Genomic DNA, 24,362 nt, shown 5'->3' on the forward strand with positions numbered 1-24,362 from the left:
TAATGTCTTCAGATTTGCAGAGTACATTATATACAGTATCTCTTTTGATCATCCCAACAATTCCATGAGGCAAGACAACTATCCCCATTTTACAGATGAGGAAATTGAGACTCAGAGAGCTGTGTAATAACTTGCCTGTGGTCACAGATTATTTCATAAGGCATTAGGATTCCAGTTCATGTTTCTTGTAACACCAAGGCAACTACTCTTTTTGCTCTGCCTCTGTGTGAGGGCATAGTTCCCAAAGTCTCAGATGGCTAGTGGAAGGCAAGATGGTGGATCTTCTGTCTTAGAGACAGTCCCATATCCAGCAACAGCACCTCTGTGCACTGGTGCCTTCACCACTCCTCCCTCCCCTAAGAATGGGCTGCTCCAGGGGTTAGGTCTTCCCTTCAGTCTGGCCTGGACTGTCAGCCTCCTGCTGCACAGGCCTCTCTGTTTGGCTGCATGTGAACGTTCTCGGCAGCTCAGTCAGCAGCAGCATTGTTTGTGTTCCTGTTGTGTATGTGGTGCAGTGCTTGCTTTGTCTGTTTTTGTTTTGAGGAGGGAAGGAAGGAGTAAATACATGGTCTGAGGAAAGGTGTCCATTGCACAGAGTGGGTGGAAGTGCGTGAGTAGTGAGTGTGAGTGGAGAACAGAGGTGCAGCATCAGGAGGTGAGAATGGGGAGGTCAGTGGGAAGCTCAGGCCTGGGAGCTTGGCTTCTTCCCCTTTGCCTGCTCTGCCTTTTTAATGCTTCTCAGTGGCACCTGGTCTAGTAATGGTGGAAATCCTGTATTTCCTACATTCCAGCCAAGCATTGGAGGTTTTACCTTCTTACCTAAGGCGTGTAGCCTCCATTAGTTTCCAAGGTTCTCGGTTTCTGGGATTCCTTCCTCCACTACTCATTAAATCCAGAGAGCATTGGCTGTTTCATGTCTGCTTTTTCTAAGGAAGCTAGTGATATACAACACGCCCAGCCTCTGTAAGCATACTTTTTTGTTGCTCTGCCCAGTTAGCACAGAGGGAAGCATGAAAGGCCATGCAGGAAACTCAGGCAGCACACAGATATGGGGTCATGATTTTTGGTAGTTTGCCCTTGGACATTCTAATGCCACTTTTATTGTAATGAACAGGAGGCCATGAGGTACAGGTTCTGTTCTAGGCTCTGTGCCCTTGGGAAGTCATTGAGAATCTCTGGGCATTCATAAAAGGAAGAGGTTAGACTAGATGACCTCCAAGGTGCCCAAATCTATTATTCTGCCCTTCCTTCTGAGCCCCACAAGATTTGGCAGTTGTGTGATCCTATTCTAAGAAAATGTGATTACACTCCTGGTGCGGGGACAGCATCTGAAGGAGAACCACCTGAGGTTGATATGTTTAAATGACACTTCTGTCTTGCTTGATTCCAGGGCATGAAGGTTTTTTTCCTGGTGGTAGCTGGCATGTATATTTTATACCTTTTGTTCTTGATCGTGAGGGCATGCTCAGAACTTCGCCATATGCCTTACATTGGTAAGTGACACTTCTCCTAAGTTCCTAAGATTGTGCCTGGTGGAGTTAATGGTTGCCCAGGGGGATGCAGGGTTTTACTGGGGCCTCTGTGAGTGCTCCTAACCTTACCATGAGCAAGATACGTGGGCCAGACCACCATAGCTTTTAGGGAACCCTCAGAGTTCTAGACAGTGCCCAATTATGAAACACAGGAGGGGTACAGAGGAAACCCTTCTGGCTTGAGGAGCCTAGATTGACCTTTGGGGACTGAGACTTTTTAAAACAATCATTGTGACCATTTTAAAGCTGCCACAGGTTTGCTGCTGCTGCTGCTGCTGTAGCAGAGTGCTGATAGTGCTGGGGCCATTTTCAAACTTCTGCTTCTCTAAGACCAGCCAAGGCTCCCTTTACTTGGATCTTTGCCAAACCAGAAATCCTTGTCTCACCTAAGACCCTTTTCATGTACAGCTGGTGTTTTTGCCTTTATAAACCTTACAATGAAGTATTTTTGAGTAACATCCTTCCTGGACTTCAGATGAAGGGGCCCAAATTAGGAGAGTTTGTTTTGAAAAAGTTTCCTGGGATGGGGGGTATGTTTGCTGCTAAGATTGCTTTAATTATAATTTTTTGATTTGTCATTTCCAGATCTCAGGTTAAAATTCTTGACTGCATTGACTTTCATAGTACTTGTCATTAGGTAAGGAAAACCTTTTATCCAGAAACAAAAATAACAGAAATCTTTGTTTTTCTTTTTACTTTTTCCTTTTGAATAATGAATTTCAATATAAAAATTCCAACCCAATACTCAGGGCTAAATGGTGTCTTATCTGCTAGATAGAATGTCACTGTGTGCTGATGGACTTCCAAGTCCCTCATGCCACATTAGAGTGAGGAATGCCAGGTGCCAGGCAGGTGGGTGGTGGAGAGGGGAAGCTATAGCTTGCTGCCATCCATCTGGCAAAACCAAGGACATTCACCTCCCTGGTGTCTTGAATGGTTGTGGGATGTGGTGTTTTCATTCATTAAATATTTCAGGAGTTACTCTCTGTACCATAGAGTGGTGATTTTTCAGAGGATTCTGTCCCTGTAAAATACACTGAACACTCCTGGCTCTTTGGGGCTTTGTAGTTATGGTGATTTCTTTTGTATCTTCAGCACTTTCTACAGTGCTTGGCACGTGGGAAGCACTTACTAATCGATTTTTCATCTGCTTATTCATCCTGAACATGACTTGTCACCATATGGTACATTGGGGGGAAGGGAACAAATGTGGTTTCTTCAGCATAGAGATCGTCTAGTAAGGAATTTCCCTCCCTCAAAGCAGATGGGCTATCCTTTTAGAGAGTTGCCTTGGGTACTGAGAACTTTGGTGACTTGCCCAGGGTCATACAGCTACTATGTGTCAGAAGCAAGACTTCAGTCCTGCCCTCTATCACTAGGTCTTGTGTCTTTCTAAAATATGGTACTTTGGGGGCGACTAGGTGGCGCAGTGAGTAAAGCATCGGCCCAGGATTTGGGAGAATCTGAGTTCGGTTCCGGCCTCAGACACTTAACACACACACACACACACAAAAAAAAACTAGCCCTGTAACCTTGGGCAAGTTACTTAACCCCAATTGACCTCCAAAAAGGCAAATAAATAAATAAATAAAATATGGTACTTTGGATGGACAGATATGCTTTCCCTGAAAATTACTTTTAAAAATCAATTCCAGATTTTGACTTGGGTTTTTTTTTTTGAGAATTTATTTGTTTTATATTTATTTTTAGTCTTCATCATTCATTTCCCAAAGAATTTGAGTTACAAATTTTCTTCCCCTCTCTCCCCTACCCCAAGATGGCAAACAAACTGAATACCCCTTCCCCCAATCTGCCCTTTCTTATATCCTCCCCCCCCCCCCCCTTACTTTCTTGTAGGGCAAGGTGGATTTCTATACCCCATTGCCTGTATATCTTATTTCCCGGTTGCTTGTAAAAAAAAACAGTATTTTTTTTTTTAACATTTGTTTTTAAAACTTTGAGTTTTGGCTTGTTTTCTTGCCAGTTCTTTCCTCCTCATCAGAGTATAGTACAGGAAAGAACAGTATAGTTTTCTTTTAGCTAGGATAATCACTTCTGTTTCCCTCAGCCTCTCAAGGTAAAAGCTATCACTTATAAAGACATCCATATAGGAGAGTGGGGCCTAGTATTTTAGTATGCCCTTCTACATGCAATATGCAATCTAGAGTGCTTTTGACTAAACCATTGTGGCCCCAGACAGTTTGGGGCTTGAAAAATGGCAACAGAAATTATAAATACTGTCCTGGGATACTCCTTAGAGAAGGATTGGAGAAGTTTTGGAACAAAACAGAGGAGATTAAGGCCTTTTTTATCTGAAAATCACCCTATGTAGTATTTTTGGTACATAGTATCATATGTAATGTATTAGAGGATAAACTATTACTCTCATCACAATTTTTGCACAGCACCTATCTTTGCTCTTTAGGGACACTGGAGTAGAAAAGTGGACTTTTCCCTCAAAATGAAATTTGAAACATTATCAGAGCTCTCTTCACATACATATACACCCACACATGCTTTGATGATACCTTGTAAAATAACAGAATTTCCCTTGTGTGGATGTTCCTTCTATCTCTGTAAATTTGAATCTCTTCATGTTGCCGTGACCACAAACATTATTCCCTGGTGCCCTACCTTAGGTAGTGAGCCTGTCTGAGCTTGACTAGTGGATCCTCAGGTACAGTATTCAGCATCTAGCCGTTACTGGGCTTATATACAAACATTTTCCAGCTTGAGTAGAGCTTATGCTCTGCTAGGTTACCTCCCCCACACAATGAGCTACTAGTGGAGTAGGATCCTGTATATGTTATTCATTTACAAGCATTTACTAAGCGCCTACTATGGACAAGACACTAGGCATACAGGGTTTCTTCAGTCTAATGGGGAATGTCTCACGGACATAAAATAAGCAGGATATGACAGAGATTAAAAGAGAAACCTAGACAAGAGTTCTAGAGAAATTTAAGGACGGAGAAGTTACTTTCAGCTGAGGAGAAGCAGAGAAGGCTTTAGGTTGTGAGGAAGTGGTACCTGAACAGGGCCATGAAAGAAGACAGACATGTAGAGTGTGTTCTGGTCACTGGTGGCGATGGTCATGAATGCCTAGAGGTAGGGAGGTATAGGACAAGATTGGGGAACAGTTGGATAGAATATTGGGCACAAGTGAGGGATTAGTGTTGGCAATGAAGAGAGCTACCCCTTCTTGCCATGGAGGATATAAAGGAGAGAAGGCCTGGTAAAGACAGTGTTTGCAGTGTCTTCCTAGGAGATTAAGACTGTTGGCCTCCATTTTAATAAAGTAAGAAACAGGTCATCTTCTAAGAGGGAAGCAGGTGATATGTGGGGAGAGGGGAGGAGAAGGGCGTGACAATAGATATAGATGTGTCACGGAAAAGGGGAAAGGAAAAATTCTCATGTTAAAATGCACGCTGAAACTGCAGATGTAGCAATTTCTGATCCCAATTCTTTATATGTTTACTTGACTGATTTTCTTTTTTCTTCTTTTGTAGCATTGTTATACTTTACCTAAGGTTTGGATCACAAGTGTTACAGGACAATTTTGTTGCTGAACTGTCAAATCACTACCAGAATTATATCCTTTTAATTGAAAGTCCCTAAATCTTTAGGACTGTGTTGTTATTCCAGTGTTTGCAGCTTATATTTGTGAGAATAAGAAAAATTTTTTAAAAGTAAAATCAACTCTGGATTATCTAAGCTAATGGCATAACATAAATAGTACCGATGTGGACTAATTTGAGTCATTTCTAGTCTCTTTGCTGGATATCCTGAGGGTCAGGCAGCTAGGTGGTTCAGTGGACAGAGTCAGGAGTCAGGAATACCTGAGTTTAAATCTGGCCATAAACACTTACTAGCTGTGTAACTCTGGGCAGGTCACTTAACCCTATTTGCCTCAGTTTCCTCACCTGTAAAATGAACTAGAGAAGGAAGTGGCAAACTACTCCAGTATCTCTGCCAGGAAAATCCCAAATGGGATCATGAGGAGTTGACAAGACTGAAATGACTGAATGATAACAGCAATCCTGAGCATTTCTTATTTTTTTCTTTATTATTCTAATGAAGGGATTTTAACAGTTGTGACCATCATTAGCAGTGTAAATCTGCCTAGTGAAACAGTGTTAGAGGCAAAGGGACCAAACCTATGATTTCATTGGTTTAGGCAACTCCCAGACAAGAGAACTTTTACCTATGAAAGGTTAGGACCTTCTTTGCAACTTAGAGCCTTGGAAAGTTACCTAGAATATTGAGAGGTTCGGTGACTTGCCCAAAGTCACACAGCACTCAGGTTCCTGCCTCCTAGCCAGCTCTCTGTCCAGGACACCTTTCTGCCTCTCAAGACTTAATAATTCATTTTAAAGCTGTTGAAGCATTTGGTGATAGATTCCAAGATAACTTGTTAATCTCTTAACTAGTAATGTTTATGTTGGGTTGCATCTGTGTTGTTTATTTCCACAGGAAACTATGCAAGAGCTACTTAAGGTTATTAATTTAAGGACTTATCTTTCCCAGAATTCCTCATTGCACATAAAGGGCTGACTGGACCTGCATGTTCATGAGCTCACCTTGTACCACATGTGACTTGGCAGCACTGCATTATCATCTTATTGTGAGGATAGGTTACTGAGCATAATGAGAGGTTATGGATAAGTTATTATTTAGCATGACTTTAAATGGTTGCACCGCTCTGACCACATTCTTTGAAAGGTGAATTAGTTACCAGATCAGTGACTGGGTTTTTAAGAACTGCTGATGGTACTGGTTAATGCTGAATGCTTCTCTAAGAGGAGTTAGCTAGGAGCAAGCATAAAGGCTTGGAAGGAGAAAACTCTGGAAATACTGTAGTAGCCCTCGAACTGTATGTTAGTAACCTTGACTGATCTCACCAGCGGAATTCTTATCTTTCTATGGCCTCCTAAACTTTTATCTCTACACTTTAGCCTTTGTATACTCACCTTCTAAGAATGCACTCTATGGTAAGTAACCTCAGTTCCTAGGTTCTTGGCTAGGCAGCCTGCATAGGAATCAGCAGAAGCTGAGGTAGCCACATATCTATTAAGAACCTGGATATTTCATTAGGCCAGTAATGAGAAGCTTTCTGGTTAAACAGAAATTTTTGTTCATTTTTTCCAGAGTCACAGTTGAAAGATAATCCAGCCTTTTCCATGCTTAATGATTCTGATGATGATGTGATTTATGGGTAAGGTTTCTTTTGTGAAATAACAGCATTGGGCGTTGCAATCCCCAGTTGACCATTTTTGCATTTCCATTGTTTTTCAATCACTAAAATATTCTCAAGCCAGCAAGGCTATGTAATGTGCTCTCCACAATTTTCCACTTTTCAGGCTGTAGGCTTAAAAGTGGCTATTTTCCCTAGGAGCACTGTAGGCAGTCTGTTTCTGTTCCTGGGCTCTGGCACAAGGTCAGATGGATGGTCACTGTTAGGAGCCATTCTCTCAGGAATTTGTGGGGTTGAGTATGATGAGTTGGGAGGTGAGAGGGTCGGTCATATAAATTGGATATAACAAAAGGAGACAAATTCTCTGTTGAAAGGAGTGCAGCATAGAATGGTAAGTCATTTTGGAGGATAAGAACTAAATACATACCTGTTGTTAGAGAATGTTTTCAAAGATCTCTTTATTAACAGGAGTGACTATGAAGAAATGCCCCTGCAGAATGGCCAGGCCATTAGAGCCAAGTACAAAGAAGAGTCTGACAGCGATTGATGGCGCTCCAGCTGAGACCAACTGGGCCGGCTAGAGAAGGTCTTGGACAGTTTTCCTCAGTGTTCCAAGTCTCCAGCCTTCCCAAGTCATCTGCTTAAAGCTGAATGTTGCCTCACAAGAAAAGCAGTTTTCCCTTTACCTCTTTGTGTTTACTGATTTTTAAAAGACCAACCAAGGACCAAAGGAAAAATTACAATGTTGACAAAGGCATTACCAGGGTAGGAAGATGAGAGGGGAAGAGAGGCAAATGGTGAAGATTAGTAACCAAATGCTTCTTAGAATAATTTTAGGGGAAACAGTTTTTATGTTAGAGCATCATTTCATTGGAACTAAAGGAGCCGCTCCAGAACTGAAGGTTTCAAAGTCCTGTGGCATCCCAGAGCTGATGCCTCTAAGTCACCCTCATTTTCACTCTAAAGATGTATGCACTAGTCTTTTGTGGCATGTTTTCTTTAACTGATATAGAAGCACTTAGGAGCCACTGCTTCGTGGACTGTTGGAGTCAGAACTACCTGGTTTGAGTCTTGCCTCAGGCACTTACTGGCTGTGTGACCCTGAGCAAGTCCCATACCCACTTACAGCTTCTGTCAGATGAGAATTATTATAGCACCTACCTCACGAGGTTGTTGTGAGGCTGGAAGGAGTTGATGTATAGAAAGTTCTTTGCACACCTTACAGTGCTTTACAAGTGCCGGATACAATGACGAGTCATGCAGAAAAATGGCAATGTTCTCCTTTCTTCTCTCCATAGACATTTTTCTTTAACTCCCAAGGGAAATTTAGGAACTTACTGCGACTGCCTGATGGGGGCAGCATGCTGTTTTTGGGTGGCAAACACCACACAAGGTCACAAAGTAGCCTGAGTTTAAATTATTCTCCAGTTTAGAAATAAAGCATGAAGCTGAGGCTCAATCTGCTGAAGCCCAAACCATGAAATACCAGTAAGATTGTTGTGTGCCTCTAAGTACACAGTACAACCTGGTAGGCTGGCTCCTTCCACCCCCAATAGGAAGAAATAGGCATCTAAACCCTTGATCGCTTCAGTAACAAAGTTATTGCTGCTGGACAGTTAGTCCAGGACGTGAGTACAAATGGCCCCTGCACATCCTTCCCCCTTCTCATGTTGGGGTTGGGGTTAGGGGGACGAAATTGTGAAGAGTCCAATAAAGAGTAGAGGCTGTGCAACTTCAGAGCTCCATCACACAAATGAAACAATTATTAGAATGGAATCCTGAAAAAAATTTTCAATTGTATATTGAAAAACCAATAAAATTAGAACATGACAGTTTTGAAACAAAGTTTGTTCAAAAAAACAATTTTGGGGAAAATCCTCTCAAGAAATCCAGTTGGAGCTTTGTGTAAACAATATAAGCCACTGCTTTATGTGCCACGGTTTTGAAATTCCAGTGCTATGGTAACACAGTGTGGAAGGCACTTTAAGAGTTATCAACTCCCCTTTTCCTGGAGGATGAATTTAAAAGCAGAGTACAGGTGTACCTTCTGCATTTCTTTTGGTATCTTCCTTTGTAGCACTAATCTTTGACCTGGTGTGCTCTGTGGAAACACCTGCAGATGATATCCTGGAGAACAGGCATAGGTAAGAGTACGATGTATGATGCATGCTTCGTAGCCCAGTACCCTTCTTCCTATGCGTACCCACAGTCACGTCTGTTGTGTGCAATTAGAATTATGCTCTTTTCCCTACAGTGCTAGGACCTCAAACGTCCATGGGTATGTTCTTCATGGTGATACACTAAAATTATCTCCATAAGTTAACCTTTAGTGGTGTGACTCTGTTGCTTAATATGGACTTCCACTTAGATCTCTGTAAGTTTTTAAAAAGTCTTGTTTAAAAAAAATCAATGTTTGAATTAAAATTACTGTAAGATCACAAAGATGATTCAAGGTTTACATAGTTTTTATATCTGTAATGTCAGTTACATGGTATTTTATTCTGTGTAGTCAGTGATATTAGAATAATTTTTAAAATAGAATTTTAATATATCTTCCATCAGGCCTACTTTAAAAATAATTCTAGGTAAGATGGAGATGGCTTGTGCCAGTTGATAGATTCCAGAATGTATTTCACTAGTTTTGTTATAAATAATTGTCATCTGTGATTGGGAATGCCCTTGCTGTTTCTTCATCCATGTAAATAATAGGGAGATTCTGAAATCCATTATTTAGATCCCTGTTTTGAAAAGATGATTTTTTTACTTGCAAGATGAAATTCAGCTATTGATGGGCATCTTTATAATTTTATTCTTCAGGCATCAAAATCATTGAACTAAAAAATATGGGAGAGTGAAGATATGCTTTAATTTTTTTTCATATTTCAACTATTTATGAGAGTCCTGCTTAACAAATGTATACTTTGTTTTTCATTTTTTTTCCATATTCTAACTATTTATGAAAGAGTCTTACTTAAGGGGAAAATGCTCCTTTTATTAAGCCAGGTACTTTCCATTTCTTTATTTGGAGTAATGTTTGTATTCAAAAGTGTTATGTTATCCAGTCATGTAAAAATTTGCTCTTACCCAACATTCAGCACATAGAATATTTACCACATAGTAATTATAAGCTGGATAGCACATTTTGCTGGGAACTTTCAGTGGGAAGAACATTGTTGATTTTTCATAGGGTTGGGGGCATGAATCCAAACTCTGCAAATATATGCCACAAAGCCAAAGAACTGGCTCTTGTTCTTCCTTAGTAATAGCCTGGATGGAGACATTTTAGGAAAGTTTGAGACGATTTTGCACTTTGGGCCAGTCTAAGGGTACATGCTAGAAGATGGTCATCAACATCTCAAATTTTTGTTTTCATGAGGAATAGAGGAAAAATTGAACTTTCTCTTACTATACATCTTTTTTTGTTTCTGCTTTTTTGCGGGAGGGAAGGCAGGGCAATTGGGGTTAAGTGACTTACCCAAGGTCACATGGCTAGTGTTAAGTGTCTGAGGTCAAATTTGAACTCAGGTCCTCCTGACTTAGGGCCTGTGCTCTATTCACTGTGCCACCTAGCCACCCCAATGATGTTTATTTTTAATCACAGAAATAAAGAACTTTTCCTTCCTGGTTTTATCATCTTTCCCCCAATAATGGAACTGATAGCATAATAAATCATGTATTTGAGAAAGGCCGGAGTACTGCTACATTCGCAGCTCTTTCTTTGATTATGTGAGATCATAGCATTTTTGCCAGTTGTAATCTGTTGTAGGGATAATGTCATAGGCTGCAAATGTCTATGAAATGACAGTATATCAATTTGAAGAGACTGGGTCTTTTCCTCCAACATCCTCTCTTTTCTGTCCCTCTCATCAGTTTGGCTTGTAATGCAACGTAAATTTTTTACTTTCAAAAATCAGTTAGCCTAATGTATGGACTAACATTGTTTACTGATGTATACAAATCTAACTTAAAATACTGCCTGGGGAATTATTTTTTTCCACTTCTTATCTAGGGAAACCAATAGGAGCTCTCACTTTTGCTTATGTGTAAATCTGTACTTTTTCTTAAAGAAGGGAAGATTCTGAAATTGACCTTTTAGTTAGATTTTTAAAAGGATCTTCTAATAATTCCTTCTGTAGGTCAAAGGGAATTTATTTTATGCAGTGCCATCTTTTTATTCTTGTTTGATCTTGATTCTAGGTGTATAGTGCTGTGAAATACAGAAAGGGACTTGTACTACTACAAACTGACTTTTTAAAAATAAAATTGTAATATTTATAAAATAAAATTGTATTTAAACTTGCATACCAAAAGGAAGGATTGTATGAGTGATAAATTAATGAACTGTGTTATTAAAACTTTTGGGGAGGGTTGTTCTATTCAAGAGGTGGTGTTATGTCAGTCAGACAAATAGTTGTTTGCTTTTAGCAAATCTTGTTGATTTTGGGGGTGCATCCTAAGATCATAAATAAACTTTTATATATTCTGCCATCAAATTTGCATCTAGATTTTATACTTCATTACTTTGTTTCCCTTCTTTGTATATGAAATTAATTTGGCCCACTTGAGGGATTTAAAGGCATTAGGGAAAAGAGCCACCAGTCCTGATCTCATTTTTTGTTTGTTACAAATACTGACTTCAGGTTTTGTTTAAACAAAGTGTAGCTTTTCCCCCTCAAGGGCTATTAAAATTTGAAAAATACACACATTCAAAATCCCTAAAAAGTAGGTTTGAGGTTAGAGTATGAGAAGGGACTAAGCTTTCCAGATACATAAAAGTGCATTCTTTATATAGTCACCTCTAATTCCCACAAACCTTTATAAACTCAGTGTAAGAAAAACTAAACACTGAGCAATATCAGCTCCTTTAAAGATTGAGAATTGTGTATTTCTGCTTGTTGGTGCTATATAATTAGACTCTTCTTAACAGTTGAAAAGTCAGCTGAATTCATCTATTTCATTTCTAAATGTTTTAATACACTTTGAATGGCAAGGACACAATGACTACATTCACTAATGTTGTAAGGTAGTATGTTATAGTGAAAAGCTGACCTTAAAATCAGGAAGATTGTGTTCAATCCTGACCCTGGGCAGTACTCTGGGTTACTAAAACACTATGTTGCAGAGTAGTAAATATTGCATTGGAAGGAGGTTCCTCACTTGGGGAGTCCCTATATGCTTGAAATCACAGGGCCAACCTCTTAATACTACAATTGTAATTTTGATTGGGAAGCCTTAATATGGTTGATCTCAGGACTATAGCCGCCACAGTGGCAACCCAAGCATTTTTAACTATTTTAGCAATTAAGGAATTTTACTTTCAGCTTCATACCACCTTATAGTTTAAAGCTTCCAAGAAGATGTTAACACTTCCCTGCCCAAAGGTTAAGTAACCCCATTTCTAGGCACTGCATATCCCTTATATATAGTATAGTAAAATAAATTATCAAAACTGACTTTCAACTGGATGCCTATGACTATGAATTCTGATGTTCCAGAACCTTAAAAAAACCCCACAATTTGTGAATTTTAATAATTTATTATTCTACTAAGAAAAGTATAAAGTGGGACGTTAGTGTGTTATATAAATCATTTCAGAAATTAGAAAAAGTGTCATGCTGCAGCAGATTTCATTTTTAGCACCTTTGAATACTTGGAAGTATTGAAGAATTAAGACAAAGTAACAATACTGGATGTCAGCTTACAGTAAACGAAGTGTGCAACCCATGTAACAGTGTGGCCATTTTGGACTTTTTCCCCCTACGTTTGAAAGTATAAGATACTTTTAAAACCTTTTAAAATCTTGCTGAATTCACAGTACGTAGATAGACCATGGAATGGAAATGGTTGAAAAAAGATAAGGAGGCTATACAATTCCAAGAAAGTTAAATGGACAGTCCAAAGGCACTGACTATACAGTACATGGTCTTATTCTCCCATCTCACAGTGCAGCTTCCTGTGGAAACAACAACAAAAAGCACATCAAGCAATTTAAATTTTAAAAGTTGTTTCAATGAACTATGTACAATATCAATTTTGGCGTTTCTATTTGACAAAGTAAGATCAGGATATATTTAAGCCCCTCTAATGTCCTTAATTCATCATTTCTATGCTAAACCTATCTCCCCCATTTCCTATCCCATCTCCCTCCATGACCTGGTTCCAAGAAATACTCTTAATGGGTCTTTGATCTCCCCATCTTGACTAGCTGCTTTACATATAAGCCTAATACACATGCCCGGATCTCCTCTGTAAAACAAAAACAACATTCTTTTTACTCTGCTATCCCACCCTCAGGTTATCATTATCCTTTCTCTCCTCTCCTTCACTGATGGATTTGTAGCAAGAGTAGCACTAGATGTCTTGTTTCCATCTCCTTACCACCCACCTATAGTCAACTTTCCATCTGGTTTCCCGTCACTCTTAATGAATTTGCTCTGCACTGATGAACTGAAATATTATTTTTGTTTACTTTTTTTGCACATGGCTAATATGGAAATGTTTTGTATCCCTTCACATATTTTATATGCTGCTTGCCTTCTGAAGGGGTGGGGGAAGAGAATTGGGAACTCAACTCACAACTTTTTAAAAGAACATTTAAAATTCTTTTAAAATGTAATTGGTAAATATTTAAGGCAACAAATGAAAATGTTATTTTTTAAAAAGAAATGGCTCAAAAAAAAAAGGCTCTCCAAGATTTCTAGTGATATTACTACTAAATTTGATATCACTTTTTTCTGTCTTTACCCTGGACCTTTATTCAGCATTTGATACTGTATACCACCACCCCTTTCCTTCTGGGTATGGCTACTGGGTATGACATTGAACTCCCATGATTCTCCTTTGGTTCTGACTGCTACATCCTTATCCTTCTAAAAGTGAGTGTACCAAGAAGCATGGCATAATGGATAGAAAGCTGGCCTCCTCACAGAGTCAGAAAGACTGGCTGAAATCACAGCTCTGGCATACATGGGCTGTGTGACCCCAGCCAAGTCCCCTACCCTCTTCAGAGCCCTAAACAACTCTATTAAGACAAAGCAAGTGCTGAAGCTGATCAGCATTGACTAGCACTGACTAAGCATCTAAGTAAGATAAAAAAGCCCACACAACTGGGACAAAATCAATAAATTTCATTGTCTAAATGCTAAGAAAGCTCTTCCATCCTTTGCAGGTGATGCATTATTTCTAGTGATGTTGGATTCATTTGATTGTTAGGCCTGTTAGGAAACATATTTACTATGTTGGGCAATTGAAAGAGGATCCCTTAGTACAAAAGGTATGGAAACCCTCTCATTCCAAAAAGAGTAGGAATCATGTAGCAAAAACAAAACAAAAAGCCAGAAGTTCTCTCTACCAATGAAACTAAAGATCCAATGACTTCAATTCTCTCACCAAATCTACATCTCCAATCCCCAAGCTCTAGACAGACTATATTTCCATATGCCTGCTGGAGATCTCCACTTCGACGTCCCACCTGCACCTCAACTCAATATGCCCTAAACTCGGCTTAGATCCCCTACTCCCCACCCATCCTCCCAACTTCTCCACTTCTACCCAGGGAGTTATAACCTGGGACTTATCTTTAACTCTGCTTTTCCTCCACTCACATGCAAACAGTTATCAAGTTCTTCTGATTTTATCTCCATATTTTTTCTCCATCTCTTCCCAACTGTTACCACCCTAACTCAGGCCCTTACCTCTCACCTAGTCTACTATTAATAACTGCCTCCTAACTGGTCTTCCAGTTTCCAGTCTATCTGCCTCTCCAATCCACTCTTCACATTACTGCTTAAGTAATTTTCATGTATTGCTTTGAAACTTAATGCTCATCTAATCAAAAAATTTCCCTAATGCCTAATGAATTAAGTATAAGCCTCCTAATCATGTTATACAAGAACATCCAAATCTGAATCATAGTTTCTCAGAGGGTCATCTTGCCCAACCTATACCTAAAAATTAACATCCTTCTACAGAGTCCCCAAAAGCATTCCTCACCTTCCCCCTGAAGATCTCCAGTGAAAAGGAATGAAAGCATTCCTGAGGCAGGCCATTTTGGCTTTAAGCAACTCAATTTGCAAAGTTTTCCCTTATACTAAGCTGCAGTCTGCCTCTGAGGCAAAGCAGCACATGACAGTTTTTCAAATACCTGAAAACAGCTATTATGCTCCCTTAAGTCTCTTCTCTAAGCTAAACATATGCAGTTCTATCAAATGCTCTCCTTTAGCATGGTTTCTATTACCCACAGCCTCCTGGTTGCCCTTTACTTGTAACAACCTTTTCCTAGCTTTATCTCATTCTGCTCAAAGATCCATACGGTATAAAAATGGAAAGGACCTTTAGAGATGATCAAGTTCAATTCCTTTCATATTTTATTTTCTAGTCAAACTGGACTACTCTTCATACCTCTACTTATAGCACCATAGCACCATCCACTCGTAGAATAGATTTCCCTCCCAGTTTCTGTCTTCTGAAGATTCTCCTCTCCCTCAAGGTTCAACTCAGGTGCCACCTCCTCCATGAAGCCTCCCTTCCTAGCTAGAAGTATTCTCTCAAATTTCTCAGCTCTTTGCCTAGACCTTTCCATCCTTAGTACCTTGTCCCACATAAGTATTTGTATATGTGTTGCTCCTCCAACCATCAAAACTGGATATGACTCACATATCCTAAGTAACCAACACAGTGCTTCAAACATAGTAAACAGTTTAAAAAACAAAACAAAACTGGACAGAAGAAAAGAAAAAAGAATCTGTATGATGAAAGTTATTACATCTCTTTGTTACTTGGTAGAAGACAAGCTCCTTGAGGATAGGGACTGTTCTATATCCCCAGTACCTTGTCAAATAAGTATTTAGTAAATGTTTCTTGAATTTTAAAACTCTACATATAAAGCAAGTCACATTTTCAAATAATTCAAACATTTATTCATAAAGAAATGTCAGAACCTTGACTGGAAATTTATTATACAGCAATTTAATCGTATCAAAAGAAAAAAATACTACTTATAGCAAATTCTCTTAGCTAATCTTTTAAACTTTCAGGAAGGATGAAAATGACAATTCTTATACAAGAAAATTAAAATAATTTCATACCATCACTGGTGTTATCCCAAAAGCAAGAGCTTGCTGTATGCAGCCCAGCTCCATTCTTCTGCATAATCACACAGGTCACTTAAGAAAAGAGAAACTTTCATTAGAGAAATCCATGTGATGGTAATACATTAGTTTTCTGTGCATCCACTTTAAATGTATTTTTTAAAGTTCTTACCAATGTACTTGAATGGTTTCCCCAACTTGGTAAGTTGACTTAAAGTTTGTTCCACGACATTTGTGGTCCACTGATTGACTTTGCTGTGCTGATAAGCGTTACCACCAATTGCGCTTTCTATGGCCTAGGGAAGTAGAGCACATGGTCAGATCTGGCTTCTGCAAATTTCAATGCCATAAGTAAATAGTAATTTTATTACTTTTTGAAGAATATTTTAAATTTTTATTTACTTTTAATTTACACCATACAGTTCCACAGTCCCTTGAGTTCAAATTTTCTCTCCCCCCCCACATGGAAGCATGCCCTCAAATACAGGATCTACAGATATCTTCACATTAATGACTAGTCAGGTTGTAAAGAAGGATTATAACCAATCAGTGGGAAAGAGGAAACTAAACAAGAAAAAGAAACAGAGCAAGTAATTTGTTTCAATATGCTTTCAGACTCTGCAACTTTGAAGAATATTTTAAAAGAATATATGCCACTATTCAAAGAATCTCAGAGCTGGAAGGGATTTTGGAGGCCACTTAGCTAAGCCTCTACCTAAAGAAATACCAAGAAAATATCCTCCAAAATTAGGTAGCTTTTCCTTGAAGATCCACTCCCTTCCAAAGACACTCCTTTCACTTTTGCACAGCTCTTAGGAAGAGCTTTCTTTACTCAAGCCTCAATTTTCCTTGTTGCAACGTCCACTCACTACTCCTAGTTATGCCTTCTAGGACCAAGTAGAATAAATATCTTTCAAATGATAGTCCTTTAAATACCTGAAGAAGCTACTATGACCCCCTTAAATCTTCCCTTCTTCAGGCTAAAAACAATTTACATTTCTTCAAGAGACCTTAATTATAGCATAAAATCACAGTCACTCAACCGTCCTGACTGAGCTGCTCTGGCTACTCTCCAGCTTATCAATGTCCTTCCTAAAATATATCCCCAGAACTGATTATGATACTTTGGGTGAGACCAGGCCAGAGTACAGTGGGGCTGTCATGGTCCCATAATCCCCGGTCTAGACATAATGCCTTCCTCATAAAACAACCTAAACTCCTGCTGAAGCTTGTTAATATACTAAAACCATCAGATCTTTTTCAGATAAACTGCTTTCTAACTATGTCTCCCCCCTCTTGTACATTTGAAGCTGATTTTTTAAAACTCAAGTGTAAGACTCACTGAATTTGAAATCAGAAGTCCTGGATTTGAATACTGACTCCATTACCTGTGTGACATGGAACAAGTCATTTAAACTCTCTTACCCTAAGGTTCTTCATCCTTAAAAAAAGGTTCATTTCCAGATTTCAATTGATAATGCTAAAAAATATTAGTTTCAGCCTAATTTTCTGCCTAACAGACCTGTTGGGATCCCGATTCTTTCATTCATTATGTTGACTATCCTTCCTGTCATGTGAGATTTGGCAAGTAAATCACATATATGTACCTTTATGAGTATCTGGCCTTTGGGGACATCTCTCACTTTTCCCCCTCATGAGTATTATTTGTGTTTTCAGAATTCACTGGAGAGTATTTCATCACACGTGGGCTGACTTCCCCTATAGAAATTTAGTTCATGGAAGCTCACCTATGCTGTTTTCCTAAACCCTTTGAAATCTCATTTCCCAAAACATAAGGAGCAAGATAGCAAAGGAAAGACAAGCTAGGAACAGTCTGTCATAAATTCTAAGATGGCATGGTTACTTTACTCAAGCTCCTTATAATTTTCTCCCCAACAACCAGTTCTTTATTATTGGTGAGAATCAAACTTAGAATAGAATTTTCCCTCATTCACATTTTGAAGGATGGAATTTTCAGTGAGGGAAATCAACTTATTAGCTGTTGTCTTTATATAGAAAACTCTAGCAGATGTTTGAATAATTTAAGTCTCCCCCATCATGATGATGATGACTGTGGTGGGGGCTTGAGATCTTTTTTTTTTCCTTCTAATTCCTCACAGCATCATGTTTGTTTTTCAGCTGAAGGGGGGACTGGAGATCATCTGTTTCAAATACCTTATTTTACAGATGAAGCCAGAGAGGTCTAAAGATGTGACTATTGTGAGGTCATATGAGGATTTAAATCCATGTATTCTAACTACAAATTCAATGGTCTTTGCATTTCCTTTCCTATTCTGGTCAGATGGTGTGTATATGCCTGTGTTACAATACTGCTCCTGTGATCCCCTAAACGCTCTTGTCACATTCTTCCCTTCTTGTTCCCCAGTTTTCTCATCTGGGTATCTTAAATATATCTTGCTAATCTGTACTTGCCTTTTTCATTTTACTCTCTGGACCTCAGTTTCATCTGTAAATGAGAGGGCATGGGGCAGCTAGGTGGCACAGTGAATAGAGCACTGGCCCTGGAGTCAGGAGGTCCTGAGTTGAAATCTGCCCTCAGACACTTAACACAAAAACTAGCCATGTGACCTTGGGCAAGTCACTTAACCCCAACTGCCCTGCCCTCTCCCCTCCAAAAAGAAAAAGGAAAAAAAAAGGGACGGCAGCCTTATAAGTCTCTTCCAGCTGCATCTATAATCTTATGATCTTTTTATAAAAGGTATGCCCTGCTTGAGTCACATGCCAGTCATGAGTCTCCTTTCAATTCTCAGGGATACATAATAGGATCAATTTTCTTCTGTTTTAGAATTTTGAGTCCATTTCACCTGAAAATATGTAGATGAACCAACCTGTGCTGTCTGGCTATTTTACCACCGTTTTATACTAAAATCTGTATGTGTATAGGCCAACAACACTCTCTTTCCATTTCCAAGCTTCCATGTTTAAGAACCAAGTTCCAAAATTTAGGCTGAGCATGGAGGTAATGGAATGGGGTCTGATGACCAGAACATACCCTAAATACTTTGCTCTTAAGAGGTCCTCTAAAGGCTAAGACCTCAACCTAATTTACATCCCACATTTTTTGCCCTGACTCTGGACTCTAAGCTATTCCCTTATCTTGCCCAGAACCAGGCCTCCACTTCTAGGTCATTTCCAAACCATGCTGCCATGAATCATTCACCTCATATACACCCCCAAACCTTCTAACCTCTCCTTATTTGTGGTCTTTCCTTGTTATTTAAAGCATTTTGAGGGCAGGCACTGTTTTGCTTCCTTATATTTGTTTGCATACCAAATGCTTAGTACCAGGGCTAGAAAATAAGTGCTTAGGTAATGTTTTATTATTCATTTATCCATTTGTCCACAGGATTCTGCACAGTTGCATCTAACTATCCAAGAAACAAAAGAAATGGATACTTTCAAGGATTAAAGTAACACAGTTTTGGAGTTTCAGAGATGGGATATAATTTGAGTGCAAGCAGGTCCATTCCTAAAGATAAAAGACTAATGTAAGGCTTGTGATACTGTAACAAGAAACAAAAGACTAGAGTTACTGTTGAAGCTGTTAAAGTTCAAGATTCTGGTTACTTAAAATTAGTTTTTAATGCACTAACTGGCACAAATTTACTGGCAATCAGCCCTTCTACACTGATCTAGAAGAGAGGCATCAAAGTTGGGAACCAGAAATGTTTAATAAAATAAGTAGAAATACAATACAACTTGGTAAATAATATTTTGTGGTTTTCTAAGCCAATATGCAGTCACTAAGATCTGTTTGTATTTCAGTTTGATACCACTGATACAGAACATATATTGCCTTTTTCACTTTGCCTGTTGATTAGTTACCAAAAACCAATGCAATACAGTAGACATGTTGGGGCATGCCTGACTTTTTAATAAACCTCATTCAGCGTAATTCCTGTGTATAGCATAATACCCAAGTGTCTGTGTTATTTTTGTGAAATCACTTTTGTGAAATCACTCCTTGATATGGCAACAATCATTTTCCCCATAGATTACCCACCCCACCAAAATTTCCTTTATAATAAAGAAAAACAACTATACAAAACCAATATGGTGGCTATGTGGAGTAACATATACCACCTTCTATACCTGTAGTCTCCCCCTTCTCCAGTGAACTGGGAAGGTAACATTCTCTAGGCCTGATATTGGTCAGTCCAATCAATCACAATTAGTGATTAATTTTGCTTTCGTTAACATTACTGTAGTAACTGTATAAATTGGTCTCAGTCTACATATATTTAGAACAATAAATTGCTATGGCAACATAGAAACGTCTGATTTTCAGTGCTAACATATGGTGACTAACTATTAAGGAAAAAAGAAACTGCATTTTCAAGGTGTTCTAGTATGCCACTACTTTACCCATTATTTATATGTTAGAATTAACTCTAAATTATGTATGGTGATAGAAAAGAGGAACAGAAAAGTAAATTTAGATAATTTTCAATTACTTTAACAAGCCTCATATGAAACAGAATAATTAGGACTAGTTTAGATTTTCATGACCTCTTTTTTCTCCTCACCTCACCATCTTTTAGTAAAAATACTAACAAATATTGATGGTGGCAAAAGTTGAGAGTTCAAAAGCTACTGACTGAAACAAGGAAATGAATATTCCAGAAACTAGAAAGTCAGTTCTGAAAAATTAGGAGTTAAGGATGCCAAGTTAATCATAAATTTGCCATCTCCTTTTAACCCTCATCTTATATTCAAATTAGGTGCTGCTGTTGGCAAATTTGTTTCTATATTACAGTTTTTTAAAAAATAAATTTACTTACCCTTAGTACATAGGAAATTCCCATCTATGGCACCTAAGTCAAACCTATAGTCAATAAAAACTTCGTATTTAAATACAAAATTTACATCCTATCTATGGGGTAAAAACCATACATCATTTAGAAATCCAGCTAAAAAAAGTTTTGAAGGTAACAGCAAACATATATAGTACCAGTCGAAACAACTTCAAATAAGTCAAATATTTCCTTTTTTCCTAACAGAATGTTAAAACACCAACATTGACACTTTACCAACTATTAATAAAAAATTTAGAAACTCCTTGTTTATATCTTACCTCTTTTACAATGTTACTCACTTCATCAACCACAAAAGAAGTCTGGCAAGAAAAAAAAGTAAAATTAAACCTGAATAAAAGATTCAATTCTATTTTTTACAAGTTTTCCCACTTAATACAAGGTTAGATAATAATTACAGAATTTTTAGAAATGGAAGGGATCTTAGGGAAATCTGAGCCAACCTCTTGCTCTCTTTCATCCCTATTTTACATTGAGGAAAAACTCAAAGGTGAAATGACTTTCCCAAAACAATGATAGTCCTATTATTAGTGGCAGAACTTCATTCAAGTCATTTTGTTTTTAATTATACAACAAAACCTGAAGACTGCCAGAATTTACCAAAAAGTCTTTTTAAGTTACTTAGCCTAGCATTTTAAAGGCCACTGTAAAACAGTAAATTTTGACTTGCTAGCTTTAAGCAATCTTTTTTTGAAAATGAAAAGCATTAGAAGTTTTTATTTTAAGACTGTGATTTTATTAGTATGGGACCCTCTTACTAATGCTGAATTCAACCAACCACTTTACAATTTAGTAGATGGTCTTTGAAAAGATGTTGTGGTCAAAAAATTATTACCCTGCACCCAATCTGTTGATAAGTCTTTCCAAACTTAGCTGGGGAGAGAAGGAGGAGAGAGAAGGTGGGAGAGGAAGGGGGGGTGAGGGAGAGAGAGAGGAAGGGAGGGAGAGGGGGGTGTGGGGGGGAGAGAGAGAAGGAGGAGGAGAGAGAGAGAGAGAGAGAGAGAGAGAGAGAGAGAGAGAGAGAGAGAGAGAGAGAGAGAGAGAGAGAGAGGCCACTTGTACAAATTTCAACATACTGGAATATGAAAGAGGCTCTGAAAAGAACTTTTAAGGAAGTAGGGATAGGATAAAGAATAGGACTGGAACTGTGATTTCACTGGTACATGGAACTCTCAAAATGAGGAACTCTTCCTCAACCACTGCAGGTTGGCACTTCTTTGCAATTTATAATCTAAGGGAGTTACAAAGAGCATTGAGAAGTCAAGTGACTTGCCCAGGATCCCACAACTACTATGTATCAGAAATGTTACCTGAACTCAGGCCTTCCTTAAACTTACTTGGGTAATTTCTACTACAAAACATAATGAGTCACATTAATGTGCAATTGTCAAAGACCACACTGTTGGGTTTTTCCAGGGGGGGAAAAATGCAGTTTTGAAAAAAATTATACTTATTATTCCTATCCTACCATGCAATTCCCCTAAGATTATAACTGCATATCAAAAATTCTCCTTGGTTTGTTAGTTTCACAAATATTCTTTTAACTAAATCACTACTTAGCATTAAAAAATATTATGTTGAACAGGTAGAAAAGTAGACTATCCAATCTTAATTATTAAAACACAAATTTGTTTTCATTAAAATTCAAAGCAATTTAATGTCAGCAGGAGCAAGTGCCAAACAGTTAAGATCTACTATTACACTAAATAGTTATTATACATTGCTGCAAACCCAAAGCAACAGATCAATATCTTCTGTTACGCAAATTAATCCTCCTGCATTTTGGAAGAGAAGAGAAGCTGTTTTCAAAATAAAAAAACTGAATGAAATACAAAAATCTACTGGCCAATCCTAGATGTACCTCACAGCATGGAAGACAAAGGAAGCCTTTCATCTTAAGCCTTTCTGCACCGTGCAGACAACATAGACAGCAAATCCACGGCTATCTTAAGGAACTAGGGATCATTTGCTGTGGAGGAATAAATCGTTTGTCTACATTAAGACCAATACAGCAGACTGACAGGTGCTTGGGGCTACCAAACCCCGAAAACAGAGTATTATCAGTTAGAAAAGCTGTTCTGAAGGAATAGTCTACTTTAAGACCAAGACAGCTGACAGGTGCTTTGCGCTACCACGCCCCTAAAAATAAGAGTACTGGGGAAGAGGTGTAGGGGGAGAGATTCAGCGTTTCTGAGTTAAAGGGGGTAATTTCTTCCCTTCTATTATTCCCTGACTTGAAGCAGATCAATGAACCCAGACGGATGGTTAAGGCGCATTAAACAGTCGCAGAGGCGGGCGAGTCCGCGCATATACTACTACTACTCCTCTGGTGCAGGATGGAAAGTGCCCCGACAGTCCTGATGCAAGGCTTCCCAGGGAGTCAGGGCTCATGGGGCTCACCTGCCCGTTTTCACCCCTCTGCAGACAAAGGTCTGGGCTGGCTCCTTTAACATGTGCGGCGCATATTTGCAAATACGGCCAAACACGAACGATGCACGGATGGCTTTGGCTGCCCTGCCTCTTTTGTGTGTGTGCTTTGTTTTAATCATCTGGGTTACCACGGATGGATCGCTAGGGCAGGGAGATGTGAAAACAAAAGATAATTTTTTAAAACTAGTGTATCAACTGTTATTCTAAGCATCAGGAGGAAGGTGGATGGAGGCTTCTCGACCGAGCCTCCCTCTGAATCCATGACTCGGGAGGGAGGGGCAGGGCGAGGAGGGGGCTGCCTTCCCCCGCCCCCAATGCAGAGACCCCAGTCCCTAACGTCTCCAGCCTCCCGGGGGTCCCGAGCGGCCGCTAGGGTTGGGGGCGGGGCCCGGCCCCCGGCTCCACGCTTTCGAGGGGCCGCCGGTCGGGGGTGGGGGTTAGAGGGGCGGAGGCCGCCGGGGTCCGGTCAGGGACAAAGGAGAAGCAAGCGGCTGCGCCCCCCGCCCCAGCCTTCAAGACCCGCCACCTCCCCTCCTTTTCCCTTCCGCTTCGCTGCCGTCTGTCACCTCCCCTCCGCCGACGCTGACCCACCCCAGACCCTGGACCCCTCACCTCCTCCGAAGCCTGGAAATCGTCCATCTTCCCTCTTCAGACGCCGCTGTCCGGGCGAGTACTACCCACTACGCCTGCGCAGTGCCTTCTGGACGCCTCTCTCCGAGGCCCCTCCCCTCCCCCCAGAGGCCCCGCCCTTCCCGGAGACCCGGCCCCGCCCCGCGTGGCATTGTGGGCCGGCGGGCTCCGGCGGCTCGGAGCTTTGTGATGCCTGAACTTTCCAACTCACCTGTCAGTTTCCAGGCTCAGCTGGGATTCTGGGGCTTGAGGCGCAGGCGCGGTCTTCCCAGAGTTCCCCGGCGGGGGTGGGAAAGTTGATGGGTCCCATGGGAGCGGCTTCCCCGAGTTGCCAGGTTGTGGTGGAGTAGCTACAACAAAACAACGGGGCCACCAGGGCAGGGCCATTTACCTTCCCCCGCGGTAGTGAGCTGCAGGGAGAGATGCCTCTGTCTGGGCTGGGAGGAAGGCGTGCAGCCGCGGCCAGCGAGCTCATTCATTCTTTGCTTGTCAAACATTTATTTAACACACAAAGTAGTGCCGTGGGAGGGGCTGGCGAGAGAAAGTTTAGTCCTTTCTTCAATATAACTAGCCTCCAGGCAAAGAGACCACAATATTGACCAATCCAAGCATTTAGTAAGAGCTGCTCTGTGCCAAGCATTGTGTTAAGCCC

General features: G+C 39.8%; 2 protein-coding genes across 5 annotated transcripts in view; one reads left to right on the forward strand and one right to left on the reverse strand.

Moving 5' to 3' along the window:
* TMEM181 (transmembrane protein 181) overlaps positions 1-11,219 on the forward strand; it is a 90,659-nt gene extending 79,440 nt beyond the window's left edge. For all 4 annotated transcript variants that reach the window (XM_069070332.1, XM_069070329.1, XM_069070330.1 and 1 more), the window contains 6 exons: positions 1,391-1,493; positions 2,118-2,169; positions 5,042-5,124; positions 6,434-6,523; positions 6,681-6,747; positions 7,195-11,219. In XM_069070332.1, coding sequence (XP_068926433.1) covers positions 1,391-1,493; positions 2,118-2,169; positions 5,042-5,124; positions 6,434-6,523; positions 6,681-6,747; positions 7,195-7,273 — 474 coding nt within the window. In that variant the 3' untranslated portion in view covers positions 7,274-11,219. The remainder of the gene's footprint in view (positions 1-1,390; positions 1,494-2,117; positions 2,170-5,041; positions 5,125-6,433; positions 6,524-6,680; positions 6,748-7,194) is intronic.
* A 1,023-nt stretch (positions 11,220-12,242) lies between these two features.
* On the reverse strand, positions 12,243-23,809 carry DYNLT1 (dynein light chain Tctex-type 1). Its single transcript, XM_069070334.1, has 5 exons — positions 23,693-23,809; positions 20,911-20,952; positions 15,988-16,111; positions 15,813-15,890; positions 12,243-12,679 (listed from the first exon to the last, which is right to left on the reverse strand). The coding sequence occupies exons 1-5, from the start codon at positions 23,717-23,719 to the stop codon at positions 12,609-12,611; spliced, it is 342 nt and encodes a 113-aa protein (XP_068926435.1). The 5' UTR covers positions 23,720-23,809; the 3' UTR covers positions 12,243-12,608.
* Between the last annotated feature and the right edge of the window lie 553 nt (positions 23,810-24,362).

The sequence above is a fragment of the Petaurus breviceps genome, unplaced genomic scaffold (genome assembly GCF_028583685.1).
Source record: "Petaurus breviceps papuanus isolate PSGF00001 unplaced genomic scaffold, PetGlider_PUasm1.0 90808, whole genome shotgun sequence".
Lineage (NCBI taxonomy): Eukaryota > Metazoa > Chordata > Mammalia > Diprotodontia > Petauridae > Petaurus > Petaurus breviceps.

What these genes read in the sequence shown, in the direction of transcription:
- DYNLT1 (XM_069070334.1), bottom strand. Translation starts at nt 23,719, where the DNA reads ATGGACGATTTCCAGGCTTCGGAGGAG. An exon ending in ATTTCCAGGCTTCGGAGGAG is followed by an intron (nt 20,953 to 23,692) that starts GTGAGGGGTCCA and finishes TTTTCTTGCCAG; the next exon opens with ACTTCTTTTGTGGTTGATGA. An exon ending in TTGGGATAACACCAGTGATG is followed by an intron (nt 12,680 to 15,812) that starts GTATGAAATTAT and finishes TTGTTTCCACAG; the next exon opens with GAAGCTGCACTGTGAGATGG.